General features: G+C 35.9%; 2 protein-coding genes and 1 pseudogene across 2 annotated transcripts in view; 1 reads left to right on the forward strand and 2 right to left on the reverse strand.

The window, feature by feature from the left end:
• LOC104704544 lies at window positions 2,354-5,319 on the reverse strand (annotated as a pseudogene).
• On the forward strand, window positions 7,194-14,713 carry LOC104700968 (5'-3' exoribonuclease 4). Its single transcript, XM_010416586.2, has 22 exons — window positions 7,194-7,554; window positions 7,951-8,053; window positions 8,130-8,206; window positions 8,293-8,484; window positions 8,635-8,754; window positions 8,871-8,933; window positions 9,015-9,149; window positions 9,264-9,428; window positions 10,606-10,683; window positions 10,902-10,988; window positions 11,231-11,310; window positions 11,506-11,602; window positions 11,763-11,833; window positions 12,053-12,181; window positions 12,269-12,345; window positions 12,438-12,478; window positions 12,590-12,664; window positions 12,892-13,043; window positions 13,137-13,241; window positions 13,333-13,408; window positions 13,607-13,689; window positions 13,774-14,713. Exons 1-22 carry the CDS (start codon window positions 7,342-7,344, stop codon window positions 14,408-14,410), a joined length of 2,856 nt encoding a protein of 951 aa, XP_010414888.1. The 5' UTR covers window positions 7,194-7,341; the 3' UTR covers window positions 14,411-14,713.
• The window catches only part of LOC104700969 (rubredoxin-like), a gene marked incomplete in the record, with an annotated part of 2,004 nt that continues 1,704 nt past the window's right edge, over window positions 14,831-15,130 (reverse strand). The window contains 1 exon segment of the mRNA XM_010416587.2: window positions 14,831-15,130. Coding sequence (XP_010414889.1) covers window positions 14,937-15,130 — 194 coding nt within the window.

Below are 15,130 nucleotides of genomic sequence, written 5' to 3' on the forward strand. Positions count from 1 at the left end.
TCTTTGTTAGAGGAGTTGCTTGTCAGAGCTTTGAAACGGATTGTAAAGAACTAGTTGTGATGATTCAAGTCCCTGAAGACTGGCTGGCGTTTTATAATATTCTAGATGACTTCCACCTGCTTGGGGCTTCCTTTCCACTCTTTTCCCTGTCTAATATTTCACTCTCGTCGAATCTGAAGGTGGATTATCTTGCTCAGTCATCTAGATCGTTATTCTCATCAATTTCTTTTATAAAAACCTTTCCTCTAGTTTAGGCTTGATGTCTCTCTGTTTTACATATTTTTAACCATATTTTTGTCAATTTTTGCATTGTTAAGAGTCTGTCCTTAGTGTTTTTAGGTCCTTTAACCTTAGATATTTGCATTTAGGTGTTTTAGTGTGTTGCATTGTTGTATTTTGGATAATAACAAGTACTTTGGAGCCTAAAATGAGCAAAAAGAAGGATTGACAATTTGCACCTATCACAAGGAAGGATCTGGTGTCATTTATGGGGTTTACACAAGAAGATTTGAAGGATTCAGCTTCAAATCGAATGAAGCTTTTCTGTTGCGATTCAGCTTCTAAAGTTTTCATGAAAGTTATAGGAAATCACGTTAGCTTTCCAAATATGGTGATTTCAAGCCAATCTGAGGTGTGGTTCAAGAGTTATTCTTATTTTAGTCAACGTACATACATCCAGATCAAAGAATTGAACCACCTAATTGCCTATCCGACCATGCACCCGAAGTAGAGCTCGAGGCTAGGGTAGAACACCTCCTCGGGTTAGGATTCGGATACTATATGGTGCGGCTAGGTCAAGTGGTTTCCATATATAAACCTCCTCTTAATCCATTTTTGGGGAACAAGCAGAGAGAGCCGATTTCAAATTTTCTTTGAGCGATTTTTAGAACTTAGCATTTTCTTTTCCAGCTTTTGTTATTCTTTCAACTTGAATTCTATTTACATTTTGATATTGCTTCTTTCTAATAAAACCTTTATCTCTTTTTCATCTTTTTGATTACGCAATTTTAATTTATTTCTAGGTTTATGTTCTTTGCCATGAGATCTGAGTAGTTAACCAAAGTTTTTAGGGATAGGATAGGCTAGTAGGTGTTCTTAATCGATTATGATGTTTTAGTTTGATTACTTTTATGAATTTTTCTTCTGGATTAGTGATCATAATGCTAGTTTCGAGTTGAGAGGTTGGGATTAGATTTTAGACATTTCCACACTAAGAGGTGTTCGATAAAATGTCTGAATCAACTAATGTCAGAGATTTACTCACTTAGCCTAAGAGATTAGATGTATAAGGAGTTTATTGACAATAATGAATTTGATTTTAATGCTTGCATGGTCATGTTTCTCCAACAAGAGTTGGGTAAGGGAGTGATTAGGATTGATTGTTTCTACCACGAGAGTGGATTAGCAAGGATTAGAAATTCATTTTCTAGGGAATAGATTGCTTGAGGCTTGTAAACCATTCTAGGTTGATTAGAAATTCTTATGAACCGATTACCCCATCATTAGGAGCTTTCGTATCTTGACTGTTTACAGTTTTTACATCAACTCGACCACCAATCCGACCTGGTACTCGATCACCAGCATCGTCTCGTCCTTCGAGTTGTTCTTGACTTTTGTTCTTTCTATTTTATGTTTTCTGTTTCCCTTAGGTTGTTAGCATATACCCCTATTTTGCTTGGCTTGACTTGCTTGTTTCTGATTGCATCTTATCTGGTAACAAAACAATCATTTGGATTGATAACCCTTTGTACTATAACTGCATAGGGAATTGATATACTGGTGAAAAACCTACTATCAAGGCTACCATTCTTGGAGTCCTATTCTAATTAATGTTTTGTTGACAAAAAAAAAATTAGGACTGCGAAATTTATTCAAAGAAAAACAAAAGACACAGTATTAGAACAACATGTGACATAAGACCATGTACAATGGTTTTTTTTTTCAACACCCTCCACCTCATCTTTTAACACTCCACATCATTTTCTCTTTCTTCCACCTAATCATTCAACACCCAGATCAATTTTAACCTCTCCAACAATTTTGTTTAATAAAATTCAACACCTTACCCCACTATTTTCACTTTTTATTTTTATTTTACTTAATTTGATAACAACATATTTATGGTAATTTAAAATTAATAAAAGTCACATGATTATTTTTAAATTGAATTTTATACTTTTAGCCAATATTTTAATATGACAAAAATAAAAATTATTATTATTAAAACAAATAAAATTACACAAACTACAAATTCGGAAAATAGAAACACACACAATACAGCTAATAAAACGAACATAACTTAATTAGTACAATCATCTTAACTTAAATCACACAGAGAAATTTAAGAACCTTTTTAATCACGGAACATCTCGAATTTTGCCCATATGTGTTTGACTAGATCTGCTTGCAATTCATGATGGACACTTGAATCACGTAAATGACATCTAGCACACACATGATTTGCAAAGGCAGGTAGCACCTCGGTAGAGAATGGTTGTGATGTACTAGAACCACTTGCCTCAGACTGATCATAATCAGTCCAATGTTGTGCATATGTATCTCGCTCATCCTCAACAATCATATTATGTAATATAATACATGACCGCATGATCATAGCTAAATCGGCTATGTGCCACAAATGTGCTGGTTCGCGAATGATTTTAAATCGAGCTTGTAACACTCCAAATGCACATTGGATGTACTTCCGACATCCTTCTTGGTGTTGTGTAAATAACTTGTTTGGTTCACTTTGAGGAAGACGAATTGATTTGACGAAAGTTGGATAAGAAGGATATATACCATCAGCTAGATAGTATGCCATATCATACGGGCGTTGGTTCACAAAAAAGTTCACTTTTGGAGTATTTCCTTGTTCAACATCATCGAACACTGGTGAACGATCTAGAACATTAATGTCGTTCAATGTGCCTGGACATCCAAAAAAAGCATGCCATATCCATAGATCATGAGATGCAACTGCTTCAAGAATAACAGTGGTGGTTCCCTTATCTCCTCGAGTAAATTGACCTTCCCACGCCGTAGGACAATTTTTCCATTCCAGTGCATGCAATCAATACTTCCAATCATCCCCGGAAACCCCCACATCTCGCTGACATGCAAAATTCTTTGGAGGTCATCTTGAGTTGGAGCTCTGAGATACACTTGCTCATACAAATGTATGATTCCTTTACAAAATCTACGCAAGCACTCCAATGCTGTAGTACCTCCGATTTTAATGTACTCATCGACCGCGTCTGCCGCCATACCATATTCTAACATTCGCATAGCTGTGGTACATTTTGCTAATGGGGATATACCTTCTTTATTGGTTGCGTCAACTTGTTGGGTGAAGTAGTTGTCACTGCTTGACAGGTCACCAACGATTCGGAGGAAAACTTGTTTTCGCATTCGGAATCGTCGACGAAACATTGCATCATCATATGTAGGTTGATCGGCAAAGTAGTCGTCAATCAATCTTTAGTTCACGGCTACATGATCTCTCTTAAAGCATTTTCTCTTGCTACGACATGGATAATCTTCTTCTATTTTGTTTTGACGCTCTCTAAACCGGTTCACGATGTATCTTTCTTCAATTTCTGACTGTCATTTGTAAGCTTCGACATCAAAAGGAAAATCAGATGGATCCATTGAGGATTGTGTTATTGATATTTTTTAGTAAGATGAGGATTGTGTTATTGGTATACAAAAATGAAAAAATGAGGTTTCATTTATAAGAAATTAAGTGGTTGATATCATCGGATTCCAAACAAACATTACATTTACTTAATTAATAGATATGGATTAGATTTCGTGATAAAAGCCAAAAGTCACGGATTTCATTGTCGGAGCAAGAGCCAAATACACATTATTAAAGAAGAAAAAAAACAAAATGGATTAGATTCTCTGATAAAAGTCGAAAGTGATGGGTTACATTGTCGGAGAAAGAGCCAAATACACATTATTAAAAAAGAAAAAAAGAAAATAGATTAGATTCTATGATAAAAGTCGAGAGTGATGGGTTACATTGTCGGAGAAAGAGCCAGACACACATTATTAAAAGAGAAGAAAACAAGCACACATTATTAAAGAAGAAGAAAACAAGCACACAAAAAACACAAAGAAACATACACACATTATTAAAGCATATTGAAACAAGCACACATTATTAAAATAGAAAATACATGACCGAACCAGACACTTGAGAATAGTTAATTTCAAAATAGATCGTGATTCAACTTCTCCAACAACTCTTTACTTCGGTCATCAAGATGTTCCTTTTCACTTAGCTTTAGATACATCTTCATCTTCTTACCTTCAGTTCTTTCTTTCATTAATTGGTTTGCTTCCTCTTGCCTCATGGTTATTTTGTCCAATCGTTCCAACTCTTGCGTCTTGAATTGTTTGAATTCATTCCACTCTTCGTTGACTACTTCCAAAGCTGCGCCCTTACCTTTCTTTTTCCCTTTTTTTAGCTGCATCTCTCCCTATTGGACGAGCAACAGATCCTACAGAACTAGAATCACTTGCATCACTCTCACGGGATCTCTTCGATCCACTGCTCCCATATCCAGTGTTTCCTCCTACTTGACTACCATCACGTGGTTGATCACGAACAGCTTGCCATTCTGACATTAAATTGAATTGGCTTTTTGTAGAACTTGAATATAATTCATGCGCTTTTGCCAATACATCATTCTCCGACCAGCCGCTTTGTTGTAAACGCTTGGCGTTATCATAGGCACCAATCCATTTGCCTATTTTTTATTCATGTAGTTGTAATGATTTTTGCATGAAGCTCCATCACGAGGAGGATGAAATGAGCAATGCTCATTTCAGTAGTCAGCAATTTTACCCCAATAAGCTTCACCTTTTTGGTTTTTACCAACAACGTTGTATGTTCCATATTTAATCCATCCACTCAGTAACACCAAATTTTTCTCTGTTGTCCATTTGGGGCTTTTCCGGCGAGTTGGAGTTGAATCTTCTGTATTTGGAGTGGCTTCAGTACCACCGCTCAATCACCAAGAGCCATTTGTGTAGAAAATCTCGGAAATTCATTTACTCCAACATTTGAAACATTACCCATTGGAGTAGAAGAACAAGAAGGTGTTTGAGATGGATATGGCATCATCGATCCAAAATATGGAGGATAGTTTGGGACAGCTGATGGCATGAAAAAATTTGGTGAAAACCCATAATTTGGTACATTTTGGGGTGATTTGCGGATTGGTTTTGAAACTGATAATTGTTGGGATTTGGATAGTTGAACGGATGATTAGAAGAATTTTGAGTGTTAAACGGATTATTATTGGGATCCATTTAACAACAAATTTTTTTTTTAAAAGTATAAAGAGTTGATAGGAAGATATAGTATAGTGAGAAATGACATTTTTTTTTTATCTCCAAATGAAACGAAAATGGTCTCTATATATAGATTTTAAAAAATTATGAATTTTGATATAAATTTCGTTTTAAAAAAAAATGATTACAACCAAATAATTGAGAGGAGATAAAAAACATAAAAATCTGGATAACCAATAGGAAAACAACAGATAAAAAGAAAAAAAAAGTGTCGGTCAAAAGAAAAACATTCTCTCCCCACTCCCTTCAATCACAATCTGACACGTATCACTAAGTCTCCACTTTTTTTGCATTCAACTCAAATGAATCCACATCGATTTTCTTTTTTATTCAACACCCTTCTTGTAGATATTAAATGTTTTTATAAACATTTTATTTTTATAAACTTTTGGTGTCATCTAAGAGAGAACAAATTGTGCAGAGTGAAAACTAAATTATTTGTTAGATGGAATTTTCAAAATACCAAAAATTTATCCCAAAAATAAAATCCAAAATCTATATTAATATTTTTTAAGTACATTTGGTGTTCTACCCTTTAAGTTATACTTATTTATAAAGTTAATTCTTAAAAAAATTGCACAAAAAAAAAATCAATTAGATTCCTAAAATGTCTCTACCAATTTGGTTTATAATTTCCTAAAACAATTTGTATATTTAGAAATTTATTACACTTAATAACATATGCCAAAAATATCTATACAATATTTTTTTCCCTTTAAAAACTCTAATATTCAATAAGAATTATATTGTTTGATATGAAAAATTAAAATCACTAATGGTTATTAATATGCTGATAGAAAAATGTAAAAATAATTATTTCACCGATTAAATCTAATAAGTATAAAACTTATGGGTTAAATTTAAAAACACTAAAAAATTTAAAAATATAATAATGTAAGAATAACTGTTTCATGGGTTAAATCTAAAAAACACTAAAAATTTCAATTTTTTAACTATAAAAAATTTGATACCGAAAATGTAACATTATTATAAATAAAACTAAATTTTTGTCTCGTCGTGTCAGCAGTATACAACTGGTTAAATTTTAGAATAAATAATCAAAATACAATTATACAATCTTAAACACTAAACAAAAGAAACAAAATTAACAAACAAATACAGTAGAACCTCTATAAATTAATATTCTTTAAATTAATACTCGTTATAAATTAATAAATTTTTCCGGTCCCGAGTTGGGCCGGTGTAAAAAATGATACAGTTCGATAAAATAATAAGATAATACTTTTTTTTGAAATCCTATGTAAACATATTGTGACACCCCGGTTTTAGAGACTTGCGGAGAGGTTTAAAAGAATTAATTTGGCCACCTATCTCACCAAAGTGCACTTATCTTTTCGGTCAAGAGTCCTGAGAGAACTCCACAGTTAAGCGTGCTTATGCTGGAGTAGTATCAAGATGAGTGACCTACCGGGAAGTGACTGTCGGAACTATGCGAGTGAGGAAAAAACACAGGGAAATATCATGTGGTGATTTGTAGGGACGGTAACAAGTCTTTAAAATCTCCCAGACGTAGCAAACCGGCCGTCATATATGGATGGACTCACGGGCCTAGTGAGAGGACGTGAGGCCTATTAAGGAAGGTGGGTCCATGGACTGGGATTGGACATAGGGTCCAATAAGAGGTGGCGGTCGGGGCGTTACACATATGGTCCTATAAATATCATAAATTAATAATGATAGAAACTAATGTTCATAAATTATTCTTGAATTTGCATTCTTGTTTGAGCTCATCTATAATCTTTCTCATTGCATCAAAAACTTTTTGTGTTGTTTTCTCAAATTGCATCAAAAATTTGGGAGTAAATAAGTTAAGGGAGTAAAAATTTGGGAGCTCATTGGTGGTGACAGCTAAGGGAGTAAATAAGTTGAAATTTAGTATCTTTCTTTGTTTAAAACTAAAAAAAAGTGTGAGCCTGAAAGAAATCGCCAACACTCGGATCTCTCTAAGTCGCCGCCGCCATGGGAGTCCCGGCGTTTTACAGATGGCTCGCCGACCGATACCCCAAGTCAATTAGCGACGTCGTTGAGGAAGAACCTACCGATGGAGGTGGTCGCGGTGGTGACCTAATCCCTGTTGATATCACCAGACCTAACCCTAACGGCTTCGAATTTGATAATTTGTATCTCGACATGAATGGTATCATTCATCCTTGTTTCCACCCTGAAGGAAAGGTATGTAATTTATATAGCTTTGGTCCAGGGTTTGACCTGATTGTATTAGGTACTACTCAGTATATATATATATATATATATATGGATTTGTTTGTTTGTATTGACTATTGAGAAAAATGAAATCATTGAGTTTAGCAGATTGTTGGAGAAGATTAATCTTGATTTAGTACCAGTTATGGGAGAGGAATAAGGAGGGTACTAGTTGCTGCTTCTTTTCGTAGATTTTGCTTACCAAAAAAAAGTCAATGGAAGCAATGGCCAACATTGGCGGTACTAGATTTAGGGGATTGGAATTTGAGTTTATCGTATTAGGCAGTCACACCTTAATATGTCTTATGGTGATACTTGATTTCCCTTAAGATTTTACTAGCTAATCCTATTTTGATTACGATGCAGCCTGCACCTGCCACGTACGATGATGTATTTAAATCGATGTTTGAGTACATTGACCATCTCTTTACTTTAATACGTCCGAGGAAGATCCTCTATTTGGCTATAGGTGATCTTGTGCTTCCTTCTTCTCCCCTGTCTGTTTTACTTTATGGGATTGGGTCTGATTATCTATGATGTTGCAGATGGTGTTGCACCCAGAGCAAAGATGAATCAGCAGCGTTCTCGACGTTTCAGGGCTGCAAAGGATGCAGCAGAGGCTGTATGGTCTCTTTATATTCCTATTTTACATTTACTTTTGGCTTTGCATGGGTTTCACTGTTGCTTACACTATATCTGGTTTCATAGGAAGCTGAGGAAGATAGGTTGAGAAAAGAATTTGAGACTGAGGGCCAAATCTTGTCTGCTAAAGAAAAAGCAGATACCGCCGATTCAAATGTCATTACTCCTGGGACCCCTTTTATGGCTATACTTTCAGTAGCTCTTCAGTATTACATCCAATCTAGGTTAAACCGTAACCCTGGCTGGAGATATGTTAAGGTGTGATACTGTTCATCTAACTTTGTTGATATTTCCGAACTGTGCAAGACTTGCATTCTTCTAGCTTCTGTTTAGTTAGCGTTGCCCCTTTACATATGTGGTTTTCAAGGTAATTTTTCTTCCTAAGAATTTGTGGATTATTATTTGAAGGTAATACTTTCTGATTCAAATGTTCCGGGCGAAGGAGAACACAAGATAATGTCATACATTCGTCTCCAACGTAATCTTCCTGGTTTTGATCCAAATACACGGCATTGTCTATACGGTCTGGTTAGTGTTACCCAACAATGTAGTTGTTTTACTTCCTATTTACTTGGTAAGGCGTTGGTGCTTCTTCCAACATATTGCATATTGCTTCTTGCTAAGAGCTGTATATTGTTATGCAGGATGCAGATTTGATAATGCTCTCTTTAGCCACACATGAAGTTCACTTTTCAATTTTAAGAGAGGTAGCTTGTTTTCCACCCATATGCTCTATATTTTCTGTAATATTCAGTCTGTCAAATTATGAGTCATCTTACTCATTCCAGGTTATCACTTACCCTGGCCAACAAGAGAAATGCTTTGTGTGTGGACAAACTGGTCACTTTGCGGCAGATTGCCCTGGAAAATCAGGTAGCACAAATGCAGCATCTGATATTCCAATCCACAAGAAAAAATACCAGGTTTAAGTAGTTTTCTTTATCTTCTTCAAAAGATGTTGCTGCAATTGAACAACATGCCATTATTTTTTACTTTGGGAGCTTTCTCATATCTTACTTATGTAATAATTTTTATAGTTCCTGAACATTTGGGTGTTGCGAGAATATCTGCAATATGAATTGGCCATTCCAGATCCTCCTTTTGTGATCAATTTTGAGAGAATTATAGACGACTTTGTATTCCTTTGCTTTTTTGTTGGCAATGACTTCCTTCCTCATATGCCTACATTGGAAATTCGAGAGGTATGTACATGATGAAAGCTTTTCATTGCTTAATTACCTATTATACCTAATATGATGGTAGTGTAGATTGTAAAATATAGTAAAAGCCCTGTGGAGAATCAATATTCTGTTTCATTCTCTATAATACCATTGGGGATTCAGGATTATCAAAATGATAATAAAAGAAAAAAGAAAAAAAAAAAGAGAGAGTCTGTTACTCAATTGTTTTAAATCTTAATACTCNGTTTTGATCCAAATACACGGCATTGTCTATACGGTCTGGTTAGTGTTAACCCACAATGTAGTTGTTTTACTTCCTATTTACTTGGTAAGGCGTTGGTGCTTCTTCCAACATATTGCATATTGCTTCTTGCTAAGAGCTGTATATTGTTATGCAGGATGCAGATTTGATAATGCTCTCTTTAGCCACACATGAAGTTCACTTTTCAATTTTAAGAGAGGTAGCTTGTTTTCCACCCATATGCTCTATATTTTCTGTAATATTCAGTCTGTCAAATTATGAGTCATCTTACTCATTCCAGGTTATCACTTACCCTGGCCAACAAGAGAAATGCTTTGTGTGTGGACAAACTGGTCACTTTGCGGCAGATTGCCCTGGAAAATCAGGTAGCACAAATGCAGCATCTGATATTCCAATCCACAAGAAAAAATACCAGGTTTAAGTAGTTTTCTTTATCTTCTTCAAAAGATGTTGCTGCAATTGAACAACATGCCATTATTTTTTACTTTGGGAGCTTTCTCATATCTTACTTATGTAATAATTTTTATAGTTCCTGAACATTTGGGTGTTGCGAGAATATCTGCAATATGAATTGGCCATTCCAGATCCTCCTTTTGTGATCAATTTTGAGAGAATTATAGACGACTTTGTATTCCTTTGCTTTTTTGTTGGCAATGACTTCCTTCCTCATATGCCTACATTGGAAATTCGAGAGGTATGTACATGATGAAAGCTTTTCATTGCTTAATTACCTATTATACCTAATATGATGGTAGTGTAGATTGTAAAATATAGTAAAAGCCCTGTGGAGAATCAATATTCTGTTTCATTCTCTATAATACCATTGGGGATTCAGGATTATCAAAATGATAATAAAAGAAAAAAGAAAAAAAAAAAGAGAGAGTCTGTTACTCAATTGTTTTAAATCTTAATACTCCCGTTTCTTTGTTACTTCAGGGAGCTATAAACTTGCTGATGCATGTTTACAGAAAGGAGTTTTCAGTTATGGGAGGCTATTTAACAGATTCTGGTGAGGTAAGTTATTCGTTGTTTTTATCTTCTCCCACATTTCATTCTCGCTTCACATTGCTATTTTGTATGAGCTGTGTAAAGTTTTCCATTAAATTGCGTTGCTTCTATTTTGTCTGGCTATATGATTGCCAATGAAATCCTGAACTGCATTATATCCATGGAGTTCATTTTTTATAATACATTAACACATTGACAATTTTCTTTTCTTCTGCACTGAATAGGTTTTACTAGATAGGGTAGAGCATTTCATTCAAGCTGTTGCTGTTAATGAAGATAAAATATTTCAGAAAAGAACACGGATAAAACAGGTATTTGTAACCTATACTCTAATACCCCTTACACAAATAAAAAAACTTGGGAGGCTTTAGGGAAGGTGGGTGCTCATACCCTTATAGGCACTACCTGAAAGCTCGCTTTTGAGTGAATGATACTCCTTATAAGGCAATAACTAGTTCCACTTGTAATCAATGGGTTTGATATTTGTATCATATTCTTCCGCTATGTTCAGTCTTCATAGTTATGGCTAATGGTGTGCTGATTTTGGTATCAGTCAATGGAGAACAATGAAGAAATGAAACAACGATCAAGAAGAGATCCATCTGAGGTACCACCTGAACCGATAGACGATAAGGTAAAATAGTGTAGTGCATATGTTTTCTCGCCTGTGAGATGTATATTAACACGAAAAATTGTATAGGAGCTACAACTATAANTACCAGGTTTAAGTAGTTTTCTTTATCTTCTTCAAAAGATGTTGCTGCAATTGAACAACATGCCATTATTTTTTACTTTGGGAGCTTTCTCATATCTTACTTATGTAATAANGATTAAGCTAGGAGAACCAGGCTACAAGGAGAGGTATTATGCAGAGAAACTTAGTACGACCAATCCAGAGGAAACTGAGCAAATTAAACAAGACATGGTTAGTTTTACGTCAATTAACTCCCTCATGTTGAGAGTTTTCTACTGTGCAGATAACTCTTGATATCTGCACAGTTCTCGTGAAGTGAACTACTTTCTTGAAATGACTCAAGAATGAACATAAACTTATAATTAAGTTTGAAAACCTGTTTTCCTTGTAGGTACTAAAATATGTTGAAGGTTTGTGCTGGGTTTGCCGATACTACTACCAAGGTGTATGCTCTTGGCAATGGTCAGTCTGACTTTTACAAAAAGTTTACAAATAGAGATGTCATGTTATTCCCATGAGAGCCATGCATTCTAACAACTACTAGAATATCTTATTTTATAATAGACTGATGGGTCTCTTCTCGAGAAAGACCTTGATATAGGTGTCACTTGCTGAGATATATAAGTTGCAAATATGAAATGCAAGTCTTCGATTGCTAACCCTTTCTTCTAATTATTTCAGGTTTTACCCATACCATTATGCTCCATTTGCTTCAGATCTTAAGAATCTATCTGATTTGGAGATCACATTTTTCATTGGAGAGCCCTTCAAACCTTTTGACCAGTTAATGGGAACATTGCCGGCTGCAAGGTTCTTTCCTTTTGTGGAACCTTTAATATAAATATTTGGGCACCTGTGGTCTGTGGTGATGTAAATTGTGTTTCTTGGTTGCCGCAGTTCAAATGCTCTGCCTGGAGAATACCGGAAGTTGATGACTGATCCCTCATCCCCGATCCTGAAATTTTACCCTGCCGGTAATTGTTGATGCTGAATATATATTTATTGTTGTTTTCCTATATATTTATGATGGGTAGTGGACACTCATAAGCTCTTATTCTGTTAATAGATTTTGAGATTGACATGAATGGAAAGCGCTTCGCCTGGCAGGTTCATGCTTTTCTGTGTTCGGTGGATAAAGTGATAATGTTATCATACTGAGACTGTTTATCCTGTTCTTTAGCTATTGATGTTGTGTGTTTTGAACTTGATGTGATCCAGGGTATTGCAAAACTTCCTTTCATTGAGGAGAAATTATTGTTAACTGCTACAAGGAAGCTTGAAGAAACGCTAACGGTTTGAACTGAAGCTTTACTTCAAATATATTTGCAGATTGTTTGGTCAAAACTTTTTTCTCTCAAAGGAAACTATAATTCTTTTTGAAAGATGATTCTTGAACTTTCAGAATGTTTTTTTGTTAGTTATAAAGTAGGTCTACAGCTTAGATTGACGTAGCCATCAGCTTTGATGGCAGTGTCTGTGTTGACTAGAATGGCTAATTACAGTATGTATCCATCTGGCAGGTGGAAGAACGGCAACGCAACAGTGTGATGCTTGACTTGTTATACGTACACCCCGCGCATCCACTGGGCCAACGGATTCTGCAGTACTACCATTTCTACCAGCACATGCCTCCACATGAATGTCTTCCATGGATGATTGACCCGAATTCTAGGTTTTCTGTGATTGGCTAAATTGATAATTAACAAGATGTGTATAATCTGGTTATCAAGCTTCTTAATCCTCAATTCTTTTGTATTTGTTGCAGCCAAGGAATGAACGGTTTTCTCTGGATTAGTGGAAGGAATGGTTTCCAAACTAGAGTGGATTCCCCTGTCAATGGTTTGCCATGGATTGAGCAGAACCGAGCCTTGTGCGTTTCTTGTGCTTCACAATTCTTAGTGTTGTATAAAATGGATGAAGTCTTGCTTTACTCACTTAGATTTTCCTCTAAATTTTTCCAGAAACGTTACGTACCTGTGTCCTGCCAAACACTCTCATATCTCAGAACCACCAAGAGGAGCGATCATTCCGGACAAGGTATGGTTCCACATAGGAGTTCGTCATGAACAGTAGTCCTGTCTGCATTAAAAGAAATAGAAACTTAAGTTTTCTTATTAGCGTTTGGGAGAATCTATTTGATTGCATCTCAAATGTCAATGTCTTCTTGCTAGTCTATTTTATCTGCTAAATATTCGTTGCAAAAAAAAATATTCATTATGGAAGTTCAATTTGCAGATCTTGACGTCAGCAGATATAAAGCCATTTCCCCCTTTATGGCATGAAGACAATAGCAACCGACGTCGACAAGCCCGAGATAGGTAAGGAGATTATACTACAGACTGATATTTTGAAGATCAGTGTGAAGTAGGTTAAAGGAACCATAAGATATATCTACTGTGCAGGCCTCAAGTGGCTGGAGCTATAGCCGGACCTTCGCTGGGAGAAGCAGCTCATCGTCTGATCAAAAACACCCTTAACATGAAATCCTCTACTGGTTCGGCTTCAGGATTAATTGACCCAAATGGATACTACCGAAATGTACCGGGTAATCATTATTATGGTGGAGTCAATAGACCAAGAGCACCGGGTCCCTCTTCTCACAGGAGAGCTTATGATGATGACTCGAGCTATTACTACTATGGAAAGTATAACAATAGCTCACAGGGAACGTTTAGCAACGGTCCAAGATATCCTGGTCCATCAAATGGATCACAAGACTATAACCGAAACTACAACTCCAAGGTAGTAGTAGAGCAGCAAAACCGTGGTGGACTTAGAGCTGGAATGTCTGGTTTATCGATAGAAGATAACGGAAGCAGAAGCAAACAGTTGTATTCAAGTTATACAGAAGCTGCTAATGCAAATTTGAACCCGTTACCCTCACCACCCACCCAATGGATCGGTACACAGCCAGGTGGTAATTTCGTCGGTGGATACTACAGGGAAGGAGTTGGGTATGGTGAAACAAATGGAAAGCCGGTAAAGAAAGTAATTTATCAGGCCAAGACACAACCAAGTCATCGAGGCGCAAACATGTGAGATTGTTAGTTGAGGCGCTAGGGAGGTTTCTGTACAGGTGAGTCCCTTTCTTTTGCTGCAATGGCCTTTTGTATGACGTCCCCGCTTCATCTTCTGCCATGAATTATATCTTAAATTTCTGGCTAAAGCTAAAGGCAAATGTACAATGTACCTTGGGACATTTCTTTTGTTATATATATTTATTTATTACAGTAAAACTTGTTTAGAGTCTTTAGACAGCTTTTGGCAATTGGTTATTCAACTTTCGTTGTTCCTCCTACAGCATTTGTCTATTGGTTTCCTTAATCTATTTCAGTTTGCTTATTGATTCGTGTCTACATCATCTTTACATGATAGGCAACCCAACTAACCAACATAAATCCGAGTTTAAAGATCCGAGCCCTGGACTAACATTGGTAGATTAAGGACCAGGCTCTCCAGTAGAAATGATGGTAGTGTCATATTGATGAGAATAATGGTGTATTGAAACATAAGTAAAATTGGTGACATGCTGTAATAACATGAAAGTTGAGAAAATATATATAAATCATTGGATGAAATAGCCGCTCAAAAAAAGCATAAAGAAGAGTAAAAGAGAGCCAAAGATTAAACCAGTCTTCTGACCACCAGTAAGAGCATTGCCACCAAGTCCATATTGCTGATTCTGAGCAAAACCAGCAATCTCAACCATTTTGCTCTCAAAGAAACTCTGAGCAGCTCCACACGTTGGACATCTCCAAT

The sequence above is a fragment of the Camelina sativa genome, chromosome 7, assembly GCF_000633955.1.
Source record: "Camelina sativa cultivar DH55 chromosome 7, Cs, whole genome shotgun sequence".
Taxonomy (NCBI): domain Eukaryota; kingdom Viridiplantae; phylum Streptophyta; class Magnoliopsida; order Brassicales; family Brassicaceae; genus Camelina; species Camelina sativa.

Bases quoted from the DNA above. Each gene is read 5' to 3' on its own strand.
- LOC104700968 (XM_010416586.2), top strand. From the start codon at position 7,342: ATGGGAGTCCCGGCGTTTTACAGATGGCTCGCCGACCGATACCCCAAG. The intron at 8,934-9,014 runs GTAGCTTGTTTT...TACTCATTCCAG, and splicing joins ACTTTTCAATTTTAAGAGAG to GTTATCACTTACCCTGGCCA. The intron at 12,182-12,268 runs GTTCTTTCCTTT...TGGTTGCCGCAG, and splicing joins GGAACATTGCCGGCTGCAAG to TTCAAATGCTCTGCCTGGAG.